Raw genomic sequence first — 13,885 nt, 5'->3', positions numbered from 1 at the left:
CATTGCCATTTTCTGAAAAGATGCTTTGAACAATGTTGAATTGCAACAGACAGCGAAGGATGTGGAATGTGGAGGAGCCTTAAAATGCAGAAGCTTCAGAGACATGTTTATTTGTGCCCTGTACATGAAAGTTGACTATAATAACTCCACTTATCACGACTTAGCCACAACTTCTAACATATCCTACACTCACAAGTGCAGGAATGATTCAAAGAATTTTAATACATTTCAGACAATCTTTTTTCCCCCCCCCCATTGAATGTATTCACCTTTTCCTGCCTTCCTTTACAACACAATAGCTCGGATATCCTTAAAGATGGAACCAGTGCTCCTAAAAATCAGTCTCTGCATGGCGGAGTAAAGAGTGACAGTCAGAATTAATTATTATCTTAGCATTCAATTCGCAGAACCTAGAGCGATGGAGTGACCTAAAGGTTGCATGACAAATGTGGTGCTTTGGCCTCTTTTCTGTGTTGTTACAGTAGTTCTTTTGCATTCCTCCACAGTCTCTCCATCTCCTCTCGCGGTCCGACCCCGCGTTACCGTAGCAGCAGATCTCAGGTTGATGTGGGTCTCTCCTGCTTTTCACATTTTGCCAGGGGCAGGTGGCATCATGCCGGGCATCCCACCAGACATTCCAGTGTTGGGTCCCAAGAGGATCTAAGAATGTTCAATATGTTAACCATGTACAATACTGTGCATATCTTAGGCAGTGTAAGCACTTGGTTTATGTACGACAGCAGTCATATTTGTTTCGCTGTTGTCCTTCACCACTTTCCTCAATCACCCAATGGGAATAACGGTGCAAAAAACATGAAAATATATTTGTAGATGGTTGCTGCAATACATAATCACCTGTCTCTGCTGTTGTAACTGCTGCTGCTCCAGCTGTAGTCGCTCTGTCTCAAACACCACAGGCAACACCAGGATCATGAATGAAGTGGTTCCCACCCATAAGGCTGAGCGGGAGAAACTAGAATAAGACAATGAGATCATAAACCGTTCCTATTTTGATGGTTAGCCAACAATGTCAGATGTATGACACACTATAGGGGGGGTCCTCGGTATAAGAGTATCGTATTATGGAGTTTGTGGCTACATCGTCCTCCCATAACTTACTTAAAAACTTAGTTTCGACCTAAGTGGTTTGGTTTATAAATACAAGACTCGCTGGATAACTACTACTTCTATGAAATAACACATTGTCGCTCGTAGCTACACCGAGGAAGGACGTCAATTTTGCTATTTTTTAAATCTCTTGCTCTTCATTACATCTCCCAGTAAGGCAGACACTTCTGATTGCAATGCGTCAAAGAAAAGGAAAGCCATCACCACAAAATGAAATCAGAAAGGGGAGCATGTTAGGTCTAAGCCGTCCAACTGCCGCGACCATGACCATGAATAAAGACGGTATCCTTCAACATGTGAAATGATCTTGAGCTCTGATATCCACAGTGATAACTAAGCAGGATAGTGGTCTTAATACTGAGATGGAAAGCTTGCTAGTGCTTCTCATGCCTCTTTTACTTCTTCCTCCCAATAAGCCTCCCTCCTTTGCAACGCCCCTTCCAGTGTGCAAGCACACCATAGCAATAACGGTAAAGAATTTCCTGCTCATTAATATATTGTATTTCTGTTTTTGACTATATTTTATATGTCCTTCATGTGTTCTGTGTACAGTGTAAGTGACATAGGTGTTAATTTAGGTAGAAGTTCCGACTTACACTAAAAATAAACGCGCTGTAAGAACGAAACTCGTCGGTCGTGAACCAAGCAGCTTTTGCCTCTTTGAAGAGAATGATTGGAGCCTTCCTCTTAGTTTTATTCTATATTTTTTCTGATCAAGTCGCACGTGATTGGTCAACTACATGATGTGTAATAGTCTCTGTGTGTTAGAACTGACAGGAGGGCAGACATGCGCGCGTGCACACACCCACATGCACAGAAACAGCTGCTATCAAAGATTTTTTGGTCAAATTGAGAGGGATATTTACTTTTGTACTTGTTGTGTAATTTTTTTTATTTTTATCCCGTCATATCACTGCGCGCTGTCGCCTGTCCATTGTTGTGTATGTGTTTCACAGTGTTTACATGTGCGACGCTCTCACGTCGCAGCGCGTCTTCATCTGCTGTGGAACATATAAAACAATGGACAGGCGACAGAGCGCAGTTATACGACGGGTGAGAAAGTAACATCGAGCGATTGTGAGGTCTGATTTTTTTCAAGGAGGCATTTTTGTGATGCAAATGTATTACTCTTTTGAATGCATATTGTTTTGAGAAGGCAAACTCTTTAAGTGGCCCAACTAACTAACCAGAGCTACAATCCTCATCACCAAAATACGACCAGAACCCGGCTCACGGGACGGGGGGGTAAGTCACTGTTGATGCACTACACTGCTGATGGGGACGTCATACACCATGTCCAAAAAATCCCAACTATCCCTTTAAGCTGACATATAGCTGTGGAGGCGAGAACAAAACTTTTGTTAGTGCAGTACAAGAATGCGGAGGGCCCCAATGACTGGGTTTGTCCCTGAGTGACCCCGGTCATAAGAACTGACTCTCAAAATGTCCCATTTCTAGTAAACGGTGACTACAAAGAGTGATGTCAGTAGATGTAGAATAAATAAAATGTACCTGTAAAACTTCTTGACCAGTGAGACAGAGCACTGTGCAGAAAGCTCAGCGGCTGTACGAACTGTGTCCGGAAACATCTCTGTCAGACCCCACAACCTCTCCACCAGGGTCTCATCAAGCTACAAGAGAAACACACCAACCGAGTCACGTATTGTTTACCGTATTATTATTTAGAACCCTTCTTTAAACAACAGTGTGTACCATGTTCTATCCTCATCACCTGCATGGTCCTTCTCAATTAGGGAGCTAGCCCGTTAGCTTTACTGCAGATATGCTAACTGCTGTTTTACTTTAACTTGGCATACAAATCCAGTCATGTATTTTACACTGAATAGATAACACAAAAATGTGTCTGTGGTACCAGTGAATGACTAGGACCTCACATCATCATCGTCGTCGTCAATTTCGTCCTCAGGTGGCCGGGTAGACACCGGGCCCGCAGCGGGGGAAAGCTCCTCGATTCCAGCCATTGCTTCGCCTCTTTCCCGCTCCAACGATGTCTTCTGGTTTCCACCGTGTGCACGACAACCCAATGACTAGACAGCACAGTAAGTTCAGCAAAGTATGTGTGTTTTTAATGAACGATAACTCAAACTTCTTCCAAAAAAAGCTAATGCTAACCAGCATCTAACTCCGTTACGACTGTCTGAGGTCACTGGAGGAACGCGTGAGCTCGTCAGGGTCGGGTAACGTCAGAGAACAAGGGTCATGTAAGAACTTTGCGTGAAATAAACAGCGCCATCTAAAGTCTGGGCTGTCTTATAGCAACCATCAACTGACCAAAAATAACTTTTTTTTTCATCATGGAGTTCCCCTCTGGAATATAATTTTATTTTGGACCCAAGTTATGTATCATTTATATATTCGTTGAAGATGAGTAATTATTAAAAAAAATTACAAGCTATAATCTAATAAAATCTAAATGATGACAGCCTTACTACACATTTACAGTACTCTCATTCAACTTTTTATTATTAAGTTCAGCGACGATGACATGTTTGACATGTTTTGCGGGAACATGGCAAACAGGGTTCGTTGTGGAACGAGGAACGCAAGGATTCCTTGTTTACATCCACCAGGAGTACACGGCGGGGGCGGAGATGACTCCGCCTTCATTCTTTGGACCTGACGTCATTGTCGCTTGTGTTTTTTTTTATGAATGAAAGAATCCAATCTCCGAGAGCAGCGAAGTCATTCCGGGAAAAGGCGCACTGACATTTTGTCGCCACGGTTCACGACAGCGCGTTCATCGCCACATTTTAGAAGATATCTGACACCGGAAAGGTGTATATGATTCGATAACTGAACACTGGAGGAATATTATTCACCAAATAACCCAAGGACAAGTGAGTAAGCATCTGTTTACTTTCATCTCCTTTAGCCGAAACCGCTGATGCTAAATATGCTAACAGCTCATATTACTAGCATGTTTTAAGACGGTGTGTATTATTTAGATTTCCTCTTAATAATGGTAGTACTATATCACTCCATTTAACGTTCAAATCTTGGGTTTAAATGTGTGTTTAATCATAATATTTACAGTCATGCTAAAATGGATGTCGAACGTACGCGTGATGGCTGTTTACTACAACAGCGGCGCTTTGCCCTAACCGGCCACCTCCGCTCCCTAGAAGGAGGGGTTTCGGAACCATGGAATATATTCGTTTTTAACCGTTTTGTGTTTAAATATTGTATAATTGTTTACCATATTACATAGTAAGTATTTGAGAGGTTTACACGATAATTTGTATTGATTGTAGCTTGCGCGTGGCGGTGTTGCGTTCACTTGTTGCATTTGGGTTTAGTAACCTTACATGTAAATCTAGCAGGCCCGCTTAAATGATATTTTTAGCCAAGAATAAACACGGATATCCCGCACTCCGTGGACAAATATAGAAGCGGCTCGGCGATAGTTTCCCTGGATTCTGACTGACCCGTGGGCAGGTTTAGCTGATCGAGCAGAGCAAATGCTGAATCACCATGACTTTACGAAACGACGCTGTCGTCAGTTTACACTCGTCCACCAGTGTGGTCGCGGCCACTTCACGTCCCACGCTTTTCGGGAAATTCCACCAACTCTATGCAATTACAGACCATTGTAGTTTTTATATTGTAAGAATAGACCTTCCTCACGTATACAGTTATAAGTATACACGTGATGTTTATCTATTTATTCAGAAGGAAAAACGATATCTGACCTAATGAACTTGATATCTAATTAGACTATGCTACATGGTATGCGCTCTAAAATGTTACTGAACACTCACAAATTACTGTATGCCGGCTAATTATGGTGAACATGCGTTTGGCTCCACCCAATGTGCCAAGTTATTGAAAAAAGAAAGTGAAAGTACATATTGTAATATCATGAATAACTGAGCAAATATTTTTAGACTTGTAAAAATTGGGCATAAAAAATTGTGAACATCTACGCCAGGGGTCACCAACGTTTTTTCTTGCGAGAGCTACTTTTACAAAATGAAAATGGCCAGGAGCTACTCATTTTTGTAGAAATGATTTTCATACCTTATTTCAACCCAAACAAATCAAATATGCTTGTTTTACCAAAACATTCCCAAAATGTTGGTACCCACAACTCACATGTTATGTTTCAGAATACATTTATTTATAGTGTTCTCACATTATTAACTGAAAACCTGAATGAAAAGCAGGTCTGCAGGCACCTCATGTGGTCGTGGGGGGCTACCTGGTGCCCGCGGGCACTGTGTTGGTGACCCCTGATCTACACGATGTGGCCTTTCTTTATAATGTGGCCTTTTGCTGTAAATACAGCACAACGATTATAAATACAGTATATTCATATTGAACCGAACTGATACAAACCTTGCATGACATCGTTATAGCGGGGGATCAGCCTGCTTGCTTAAGACTCATAACACCAACGAGGAAGTATGCTAACAATCATATTTTTCACACGCAGTGCACTTCCTTCTCAACTCGGTATGAGAGTGAAAAATTAGAAGCCTTCACACAATGAAAGAAGGTATTGTTGCCATGCAGCCCACACTGACGCCACTTTGAGCCCGTGGGCTTTTTCTGTCCCTGCGTAAATCCTTAGGTTAAAGTCATCATGACAGTGACCTGACATAGCCCCCCCATCACACACACATACCCTCAAACAATTGACCTTAAGAGGAATGCAGGAAGTCACACTGCCTTTGTGAACTTACCGCTAGATACGACAGTAACCTTTCTCCTGCACTCTTGAGCCAACACTCCTCACATAAGCAGGAGTTTAAGGTTGCACAAATATACTCAGTTTTATAGTTGCATGTGTTGTGTTGTATGTTAATGATTGGAGAATGTCTACTGTGTGAATGAGAATCCTTCCTCTTATTCTTCAGCTTGTTTTTAAAGGTCCTCAGAACATTGAAACTGAACTTGCAGGTTGTTTGGCACGTCTTATGTGTTACTTTTCTTAATCAAAATACTTATCGCTTCCAGAAATAAACACGAAGATCACTGGGCAGTACTGTAAAGCGATGATGCGGCAATATTACCGTGCCATTGCCGCTAAGCACTTACTAAGCATCTAATCAATTATGTAATCAATTTGTGTCATCCTTATAGTGCTCATATATGATATGAGTCATGTTTGTTTTGTATGGCCATCATTACATTTACAGTGGAACCGCTAAGGTTGAGCAGTTAATTCCGGGATGCTGGTCGGCCTGCAGATTTTTTTCAAAGGAAATAATGGAAATAGATAATATGCCATAAAAATGGCATACAAGTGTAAAAAGAAGTTAATCATTTTATATACTCATACTTAACCATAACCTTGAAGACTAGTGACAAATGGCATCAATATGTGGTGGCACTTGGCATAAGAATCATACAAAACACTAACCAATATGAAGCAGCTGCAAAGTTAATCTCTCGATGGTGATATTGTGGCTGTGCAGCATGTAGTTTTCTGCTGAAATGCTATAGGGGTGGTGTTTCCCGGCTAACAGAACAGGTAACATATAATTCAGCAATGACTTGTTGAAAATTGATACAAAATTCGACGGGTTTGCGAAGAGAGTAGAATACATACAGGAAATGGTTTACCAAAAGCCAACCAATTGCAGGACAGTTGCCTTTCTCACAAGGAAAACTTTGGACCGTTGGCAGTGTGTTGACAGGAGGAAGTGTTGCTTTGGACACCTGCTTTGAGCAAGAGCAAGGCCTTTGTAACTTCCTCCTCACAAAGCCAGCCAACAGAGAAAGCACCCGTCACTTTAAAAAAAAAAAAAAACCTTTCTCTAATCTCAAACCACATAATTCTATGACAGCACATGTCTGTAGAATGAACAATGAAAGACATGTGGCTTCTCCTTTTCTCTGCAGTGCATGACTGGCGGTCTTGTGAGCGGACGGTAAATGTCAGACCAGAGATGAACCAAAACGGCCTGACTGGCATGTGATTACTTACCTTTTTTTATGTTTAAGTACCGTTTCTGTTTTCAGAGTGTCTGCATCTGTATTGACTGGTGCTTGGGGGGGAAACCCGAGGAGAGTGGCATCATGACGACAGAGAGAAGCAGCAAAGCCCTGAAGGTAGCACACAAAAACAATGTGAACATAATGTTACTCAGATGCATTTCTCAGTACAGAGGAAACAAATGGGCCGTTTGCACGACACCATTTTCAACTGATTTGTCTCCTCATTGACTATACGACCGTTAGCCCTTTTTCAAAGGAACTTTTCTCATTTTCTTTCAGAATGTACCCTGGTATCTAGTCCGAGTTTGGCCTAGTCCAGGTTTTTGTACGTTTTTGTTTTTGTTAGACCTTTTTGAATGGATTCATAATGAAAACCGAGATTCCTCTGCATAAACTAAACTATATATTAAAAAATATAATGTGTGTATATATAAACTATCTACAAATATATTAAAATATATGCTAAGAGGCAGCGAAGGCAGTAAAAAGCACTGGAGTGAAGGTAAATGACATTTGAATTGGTGTGGTTTACTACCACCTTTATCTTGGCACATATCCTCACACAACCAGCACTGAGGTCTTTGTTGCTTCGCAAGGCTGGTCATACTACTTTTTGGTCGACTGTCCTTCAAATTTATTGTAATTTTGCTTAAGTTTCTTCAACTTTTCAATGTGACAAGTGGAGTGGCATTTTTTCCCACAGTATCTCGCAAAAGTGACTACCATACATCCATCAAATTTCAGAAACTACTTGACTCTTTCAAGGGCCAATACTATGTAAACTGTACTATATATACCAGGGGTGTCCAAAGTGCGGCTTGGGGGCCATTTACGGCCCACTGCTGTTTTTTTAGGTCCTTGGCACATTCTAAAAATAAAATTAAACAAGAAAAGAAAAAATCAATAGCAAAAATGGAAAACAATTTTACAAGAATATAGATGAAATGTTGAGAGTAAAGTCATCACATTACCGGAAAACATTATGTTAGGACAACAAAGATAATAAAGTCCAAATATTATAAGAATAAAGTAATACTACGAGAAAAAATGTACAATGATAAAGTTAAATTTTTTGTAAAAATAAAAAAACATTAAAAAAAATGTATACTGTTAATACGCTTTGTTACCGATAACACAAAGCTGAGATGAGGCTGTTTTTTTAAAATGTAAAAGACGTCTCGGCATATCCACATGGATTGGTTTAGACTAGGGATGCTTTTAAAATGAACACGTCCCGAAGATCTACCTTCTACTGTAAACATCGAAAACACATTTATTTATAAATATATAAATGTGATAGTAGTAGTAAATATGAGTATTTATGTACATTGTACATGTACATCAGGGGTGCACACACCTTTTCAGCATGCAAGTTACAAGTTTACAGGTCATCAAAGTTGTTGATATCATTCAATAATTCACAATTCAGTTCAATATGGAAATAAATCTAATTACACATAAGTCCTCATGAGTTGTGTACACTACCTGACTACCTGCCTACCGGTAATATGTCAGTCATAATAGTTACGTTGTGTTCATTAGACACAGTTCATGTATGACGTCCAGTCAGCATTTGCTATCAAACATTACAGATATACAAGAAATGAAAATGATTCTGCAAAAGACAATGCAGCCGAAGTCAAGGCAACATATTAAAAAGGTTTCAGCAATGGGAACATTTTCCAATGAATCATGAAATAATACTTTAACAGCCGGAAGCCGTATTTCTATAGTGGAGTTCAGGACATGAAGCAAAGCCATCAAATTAACTTTTTTTTCTACATAACTAGCTTTTTTTTGTTATAGATATACGCATCTTACGGCTGAGTGAGTTCATCCGTAAACAGAATGATAAACATGTTTCATGTCTGTGTGTAGCTCGAGACGTCTGCTCACCACTTCATGCTCGCCGCGGGGAAACAACAGCGAATCAGGAGGGGGGCAAAGTCAGCTGACTGGTGTCAGCAAAGTGACGTTTATGTGATCGACCCACACTACCTTCAGTCGCTCTAATGGGCACCCCTTGTTTAGAAAATGTAAAAGTGGCACCAGCATCTTTTGATTTTTCAGTATGCAGCCCTTGGTGGAAAAAGTTTGGACACACATGATATATACTATAAACTATAGTATGAGGCTAAACTATATAAACACGGATAGTCGTGTACAGCTTGAAAAGCATCATTTTCAGTGATTATTGCGCAAATAGCTGTCAACATATAACACATGAATATGTCCAAATTGTAGCCAAAGTGACAATATTTTGTCCTGAAGTCCTTATCATGTTGGAAAACTGCCATGCGACCCAGTTTCCAGTTTCTCCTTGTGGGATATTATACATACATCAAATTCCAAAATCTCATATACGCTGACGAAAGGTAGTCAATGATTTCAGATCAGACAAGGGTGGACAAGCAGTCGGTGCGTGTAGTGTTTCTGTACAAAGTGACACTGCTAACTACGTCTCACCTCCTATTAGTCATGACCTTTCCTCTTCCTGCCACATTCTTTCTCACCCCCTCGTTTGTTTTGTCTCCACACTTCCTCTCATTCAGGTGAAGCAGGAATGTGGTGAGAATGTGCCCTTCCTGTCAGACAGCGAGCTCATGTCACTCTCGGTGCGGGAGCTCAACCTCCACCTGCGGGGCATGTCCCGCGAGGAGATCCAGAAGCTGAAGCAGCGCCGGCGCACTCTGAAGAACCGGGGCTATGCGGCCAGCTGCCGGGTGAAGCGAGTTTCCCAGCGCGAGGCCCTGGAGCAGCAGAAGATGGAGCTCCAGAGAGAGGTGGAACGACTGGGGGCAGAGAACGCTGGCATGAGGAAGGAGCTGGAGGGGCTGGGCGCGCGCTTAGCAGCGCTGCAGAGGTTCGCCAGGGGCCTGGAGGCCGGTGGCGGCAACCTGCTGGCCACAGCACCGCGCCTCAACACTGCCTCTGTCATCACCATTGTGAAGAGTCCACCACAACCTCAACCACAGAGGGAACAGGACCCTTCCTAGGTTCTGTAAACAGACTGGTGGGGTGGGGGTTTTTGTCAGTAAAAACACATATACACGCACTTCATGCGCTCTCACACACACAATGGAAAAACAGGAACAACATTGGAAAATACTAAACTTCAGTGCTACGCCTTGTTCGCCCACACATAGGAGTCATTAGTTCCTTTTGAGCGCATATGTGACATCACTGTGGACCAGCCAAACTTCTTCCCAAAGTCCTCAGTCGTGCTCGTGTCATTGCTTGCTACTTAATATTGTGCAACATTCACTTGTTTAGTTCATGTTTAGAATGAAGTCACTTGAGCAAGGCACTGAGCACCGATGTACAGTCCTGTGGAAAAAGTCTTACTAGACCACCGCTAGCTCTGTTGTTTTCATGACCTTTTCACTTTGACAGTAAAAAAGGAGGGTGGCTAAAGTTACGCAATATACGCACATAATAAATACGCAAATACATTTCTTTGAATGTACTCCTTTGGAATAGTAATGGGTCATCATCCCTCCATGAACTAGGAAGCAGCCAGCCAACTAACCAACAAAACGTTTGTCAATACTTCTGCACTCTAATGTATATGGTCATTAAAACAACAAATCTAATGGTTGTTTGCATAGCATTGTACATTTGTTAACCCATCACGACACACATCCACAACCCACACAGGCTTAAATTGTAACTGAAGCGACCATACACCCTCATAGCGCAAGTAATACACCTGTGTCACTGGTGCTTGTTATGCGGCCAAAAGGGCAGAGCTCCGTCCACTTCTGCTTTTGGTAACGCGGCCAAAACTGTGCAGTATTACAACTTCTGCATTTCGGGTTACTTTAATATCGGCTTATTCGTAGCCTTTCTCAACCTCAGTGGAATAACAGGGTCGTGGGAGGCTAATATGTCCCATAAAAGATCACAGGATTTGTTTCCTCAGAGCAGAGCATATTGAAAATTGGGGAGGAGGGGTTTCAGGTTACTTTTACAGTAAAGAAAAGCTATGAAAGTTTGACCCATCAGTGGAACTCCTGCGGGAGGATGGGTGATGTTCAGGGTTTGTACCACTGGTTGCACACCAACACAGTGCCTTCAGTGCTTCTGGGAGGTATCCAACCATGCCTGCTGACCGTCCACCGTCACACCTCCTTCTGGTTTGTTCATCTAAAACAGCACACATCTTACATACACCTACAGTTCCTACCGTGCAGTAACTTGTGCTCCACGCAGTGCGGCTTCCTCATATCTGCTCGACACCCAACACACACGTTGGTCATTTTTTGTTGTTGTTAAAAACGCGGCCAATCCTCCACACACATTCCTATCTACGTGTTCTTATTTGTAATGTTTGTACGTGCCGTCGAGACGCAAATGTTGAGTGACATTTATCAGAGATATATTCTATATTTTATTTGTATTTAAAGGTAGATATTTTGACAAGCTAACGAGTGCTGTGATGTTATCTTATGTTTTCAGTACTTCCATAGTCCGGGCAAGGGGGTGGGGGTTTATCCATGTGTCTAATTCTTGTAACGTGTGACAACGATTCCTACTTCACAAAATGTTGAATTATTAGCTATGTAGAAATATGCTCAAAGCCGACGGCCATATTGCTGTGATGATTTGTGCACGTGTGTTTTTGCCATGTTTGTACTGGCTTGCCATAGTGGATTCTTGGAGGGACATTATTTTTCTATGATTGTTTTTTTTTTTTTTTATTTGTGTGGAAAAATGAGGAAGGCTGAGGAGAACCTTAAATGAAAAGGAGAAGAGGAAGATAAGCGGGTTGCGGAGATGCATATTGAATGATGGGGAAAGAAAGTGGAAAAGAAAGAGAATGAAGGTGTGAAGAGAGCTGCGTATTCACTTGAAAACCTGCAATGAGTCGAGACGCGAGTCGTACTTTAGTTAATGACCAGACATTGTAACAATTAGACTGGTGTTGAAAAGAATTCAAATATACGAGGCTCATATTTAGCTGTATGAATATGTGTGGTTAAAAAAACAGATTTCCAATGTCTCACCTTTGTCAAATCGTGCTGGACGTTTTGTGATACAAAACAAAAATGGTCTTTGTATTTATTGTACTTTTTCTATTGTGAAAATTGAAGTACATCATCTATTTTATATATTAATTATAATAAATGTTGTACATATTGTACATAAAAGGTTGTGCTTTTGTGGTTGTCGGATCCCGGCAAACGGCACAAAATGTGACCCAGATGCCATTTGTACCTTGTTTTCTTTTTTTACTGGCCCGCAGTATAGTCTAAAAATACAATGAAAAACTTTCATCCCACATCAGAATATTACAAAGAAGGGAAAGTTGAAAGAAAGTAAGTACAGCAAGTGTAACGGATGCCAGTTGTTGCAGCAGTGCAAGAGTATGGTTGTCAAACATCACTCCCTGACACCTTTCAGAGTTGCGCTGGACATCGAGTTAACAGCTCGGGCTTTGAGCTCAATGTCCAGCGCTCTTGACTTTCTTTCTGCAGACGTTGGTTCGAGCCCAGGCAGAACGTGGGTAATGTGCGAGGTCACGTACTAAACCTCACTCCCGGACACTTTAGAGAGTCGTGTTGGACGTCAACTTGACAGCTCGGGCTTTTAGCACGATGGCTAGCACTCTCGACTCTCATTCTGCTGAAAGGCGGGTTGCACTTACCTATTTTAACAAAAGTATTACAAAACCACTGGGGGGGGGGAGATCTTGCACAATTAAAATGTGGCGAGATTTCTTGTTCGGAAAAAAAATGTTTACAATAATAAATGTATTAACTGGCAAATATAAGTGATACTGGCAAATACCCTGTATAAGTGAACTCACTCCATATATTTCCATGTGCAAGCGTGTCTGTTTTACTGGTCTCTCACCTCTAAACAGGCAGGAAGAGAATTAACTCTGTGCATTGGTTCAGCACCTATGGAGGCTTCATAGAACAACAGCGTCCCATAGAGCAACGGGGTGAGACCTCTTGCCAGCCATACAGTCGCTTTGTCTCTGTGGAGGGAGGCGGGGCCGTTAGCATACCCACACAGTGCAGCAAGGGAGCTAGTTTCATGAGGAGCAATGCAAGGTAATAGAAATTAGGAGGGAAAAAGGATGAGCCCCCATATGGAAATATTAATGAGCAAAGTGAGCCCATCAACACAAACAAGCCAGTGCTCAATTAGTTTGAATTAATGTCAAAATCTCATCTTGTCTTGTTCTCGGGGACCCAATCTCATGCATCGCCTCGTCTCGAGAGTTGGGTGTCTCGTGACACCGCGATACACCACCCAATTATCTATGTATTTTCAAATTTACCGTTTTACAAAAAATACAAAAAAAGAGTATTACAGTCCTTATTGGCTAAGGGACAACCCACCCATTGTGTTCTGATTGGGTGTAGAGCATTGTCAATCAATCTCCTTCTTGGTGTCTTGCTGTTGTGTCATCACTAGCAAACAGCTAACTGTGTGAGCTGCTTGCCAACCGCCAATAAACAATAGAAGAAAAAGAAGCTAACAGTGTGACTCTGAACTCTCTATGTTTACAAGCTTTCTCCCCGACAAAACCCACAATGTCAATGAAACGGTCTGCACCCAAAAGGCAGAGGAAGCCAACCATCGCACAAAAAGTTGGACTTCTGCCTTCACATATAGAAAATAGTGCTCAGTTTTGATTTACAGTCAAAACAGATGAATAGTGTAGCTAATGAAGTGACTATTGAGTTGACACATTATATGCATTAGGGATGGCAAATCCAATCCTGCGCAAGTCAATATACGCTACGCTGTCTGAACGAAACACCTTAGCTTAGTGTTATAGGTG

At 41.6% G+C, this 13,885-nt stretch overlaps 2 protein-coding genes across 4 annotated transcripts; one reads left to right on the top strand and one right to left on the bottom strand.

The window, feature by feature from the left end:
- Positions 1–85: 85 nt before the first annotated feature.
- tomm22 (translocase of outer mitochondrial membrane 22 homolog (yeast)) lies at positions 86–3,329 on the bottom strand. The gene is made up of 4 exons (XM_054756256.1): positions 3,024–3,329; positions 2,641–2,759; positions 856–973; positions 86–660 (listed from the first exon to the last, which is right to left on the bottom strand). The coding sequence occupies exons 1-4, from the start codon at positions 3,108–3,110 to the stop codon at positions 586–588; spliced, it is 399 nt and encodes a 132-aa protein (XP_054612231.1). The 5' UTR covers positions 3,111–3,329; the 3' UTR covers positions 86–585.
- Positions 3,330–3,787: 458 nt separating this feature from the next.
- On the top strand, positions 3,788–12,288 carry maff (v-maf avian musculoaponeurotic fibrosarcoma oncogene homolog F). 3 transcript variants are annotated; one of them, XM_054756212.1, is made up of 4 exons: positions 3,788–3,986; positions 6,994–7,022; positions 7,114–7,203; positions 9,642–12,288. In XM_054756212.1, coding segments are annotated over exons 1-4 (564 nt in total). In that variant the 5' UTR covers positions 3,788–3,985; the 3' UTR covers positions 10,086–12,288. The 3 variants fall into 3 exon arrangements, with proteins under 3 accessions (XP_054612187.1, XP_054612205.1, XP_054612196.1); XM_054756230.1 differs by lacking the exon at positions 6,994–7,022 and having other exon boundaries at positions 3,789–3,990; XM_054756221.1 differs by lacking the exon at positions 6,994–7,022 and having other exon boundaries at positions 3,791–3,986.
- The last annotated feature ends 1,597 nt before the right edge of the window (positions 12,289–13,885 follow it).

The sequence above is a fragment of the Dunckerocampus dactyliophorus genome, chromosome 2 (assembly GCF_027744805.1).
Source record: "Dunckerocampus dactyliophorus isolate RoL2022-P2 chromosome 2, RoL_Ddac_1.1, whole genome shotgun sequence".
Classification (NCBI taxonomy): domain Eukaryota; kingdom Metazoa; phylum Chordata; class Actinopteri; order Syngnathiformes; family Syngnathidae; genus Dunckerocampus; species Dunckerocampus dactyliophorus.
The sequence above is the reverse complement of the archived record's forward strand: the minus strand, read 5'-3'. Positions and strand labels throughout refer to the sequence as shown.

Bases quoted from the DNA above. Each gene is read 5' to 3' on its own strand.
- maff (XM_054756212.1), top strand. The intron at 7,023-7,113 runs GTAAATGTCAGA...TTCTGTTTTCAG, and splicing joins GGCGGTCTTGTGAGCGGACG to AGTGTCTGCATCTGTATTGA. The intron at 7,204-9,641 runs GTAGCACACAAA...CCTCTCATTCAG, and splicing joins GAAGCAGCAAAGCCCTGAAG to GTGAAGCAGGAATGTGGTGA.
- tomm22 (XM_054756256.1), bottom strand. From the start codon at position 3,110: ATGGCTGGAATCGAGGAGCTTTCCCCCGCTGCGGGCCCGGTGTCTACC. The intron at 2,760-3,023 runs GTGAGGTCCTAG...TTTCTCTTGTAG, and splicing joins TTGACGACGACGATGATGAT to CTTGATGAGACCCTGGTGGA. The intron at 661-855 runs GTGATTATGTAT...GAACATTCTTAG, and splicing joins AGTTACAACAGCAGAGACAG to ATCCTCTTGGGACCCAACAC.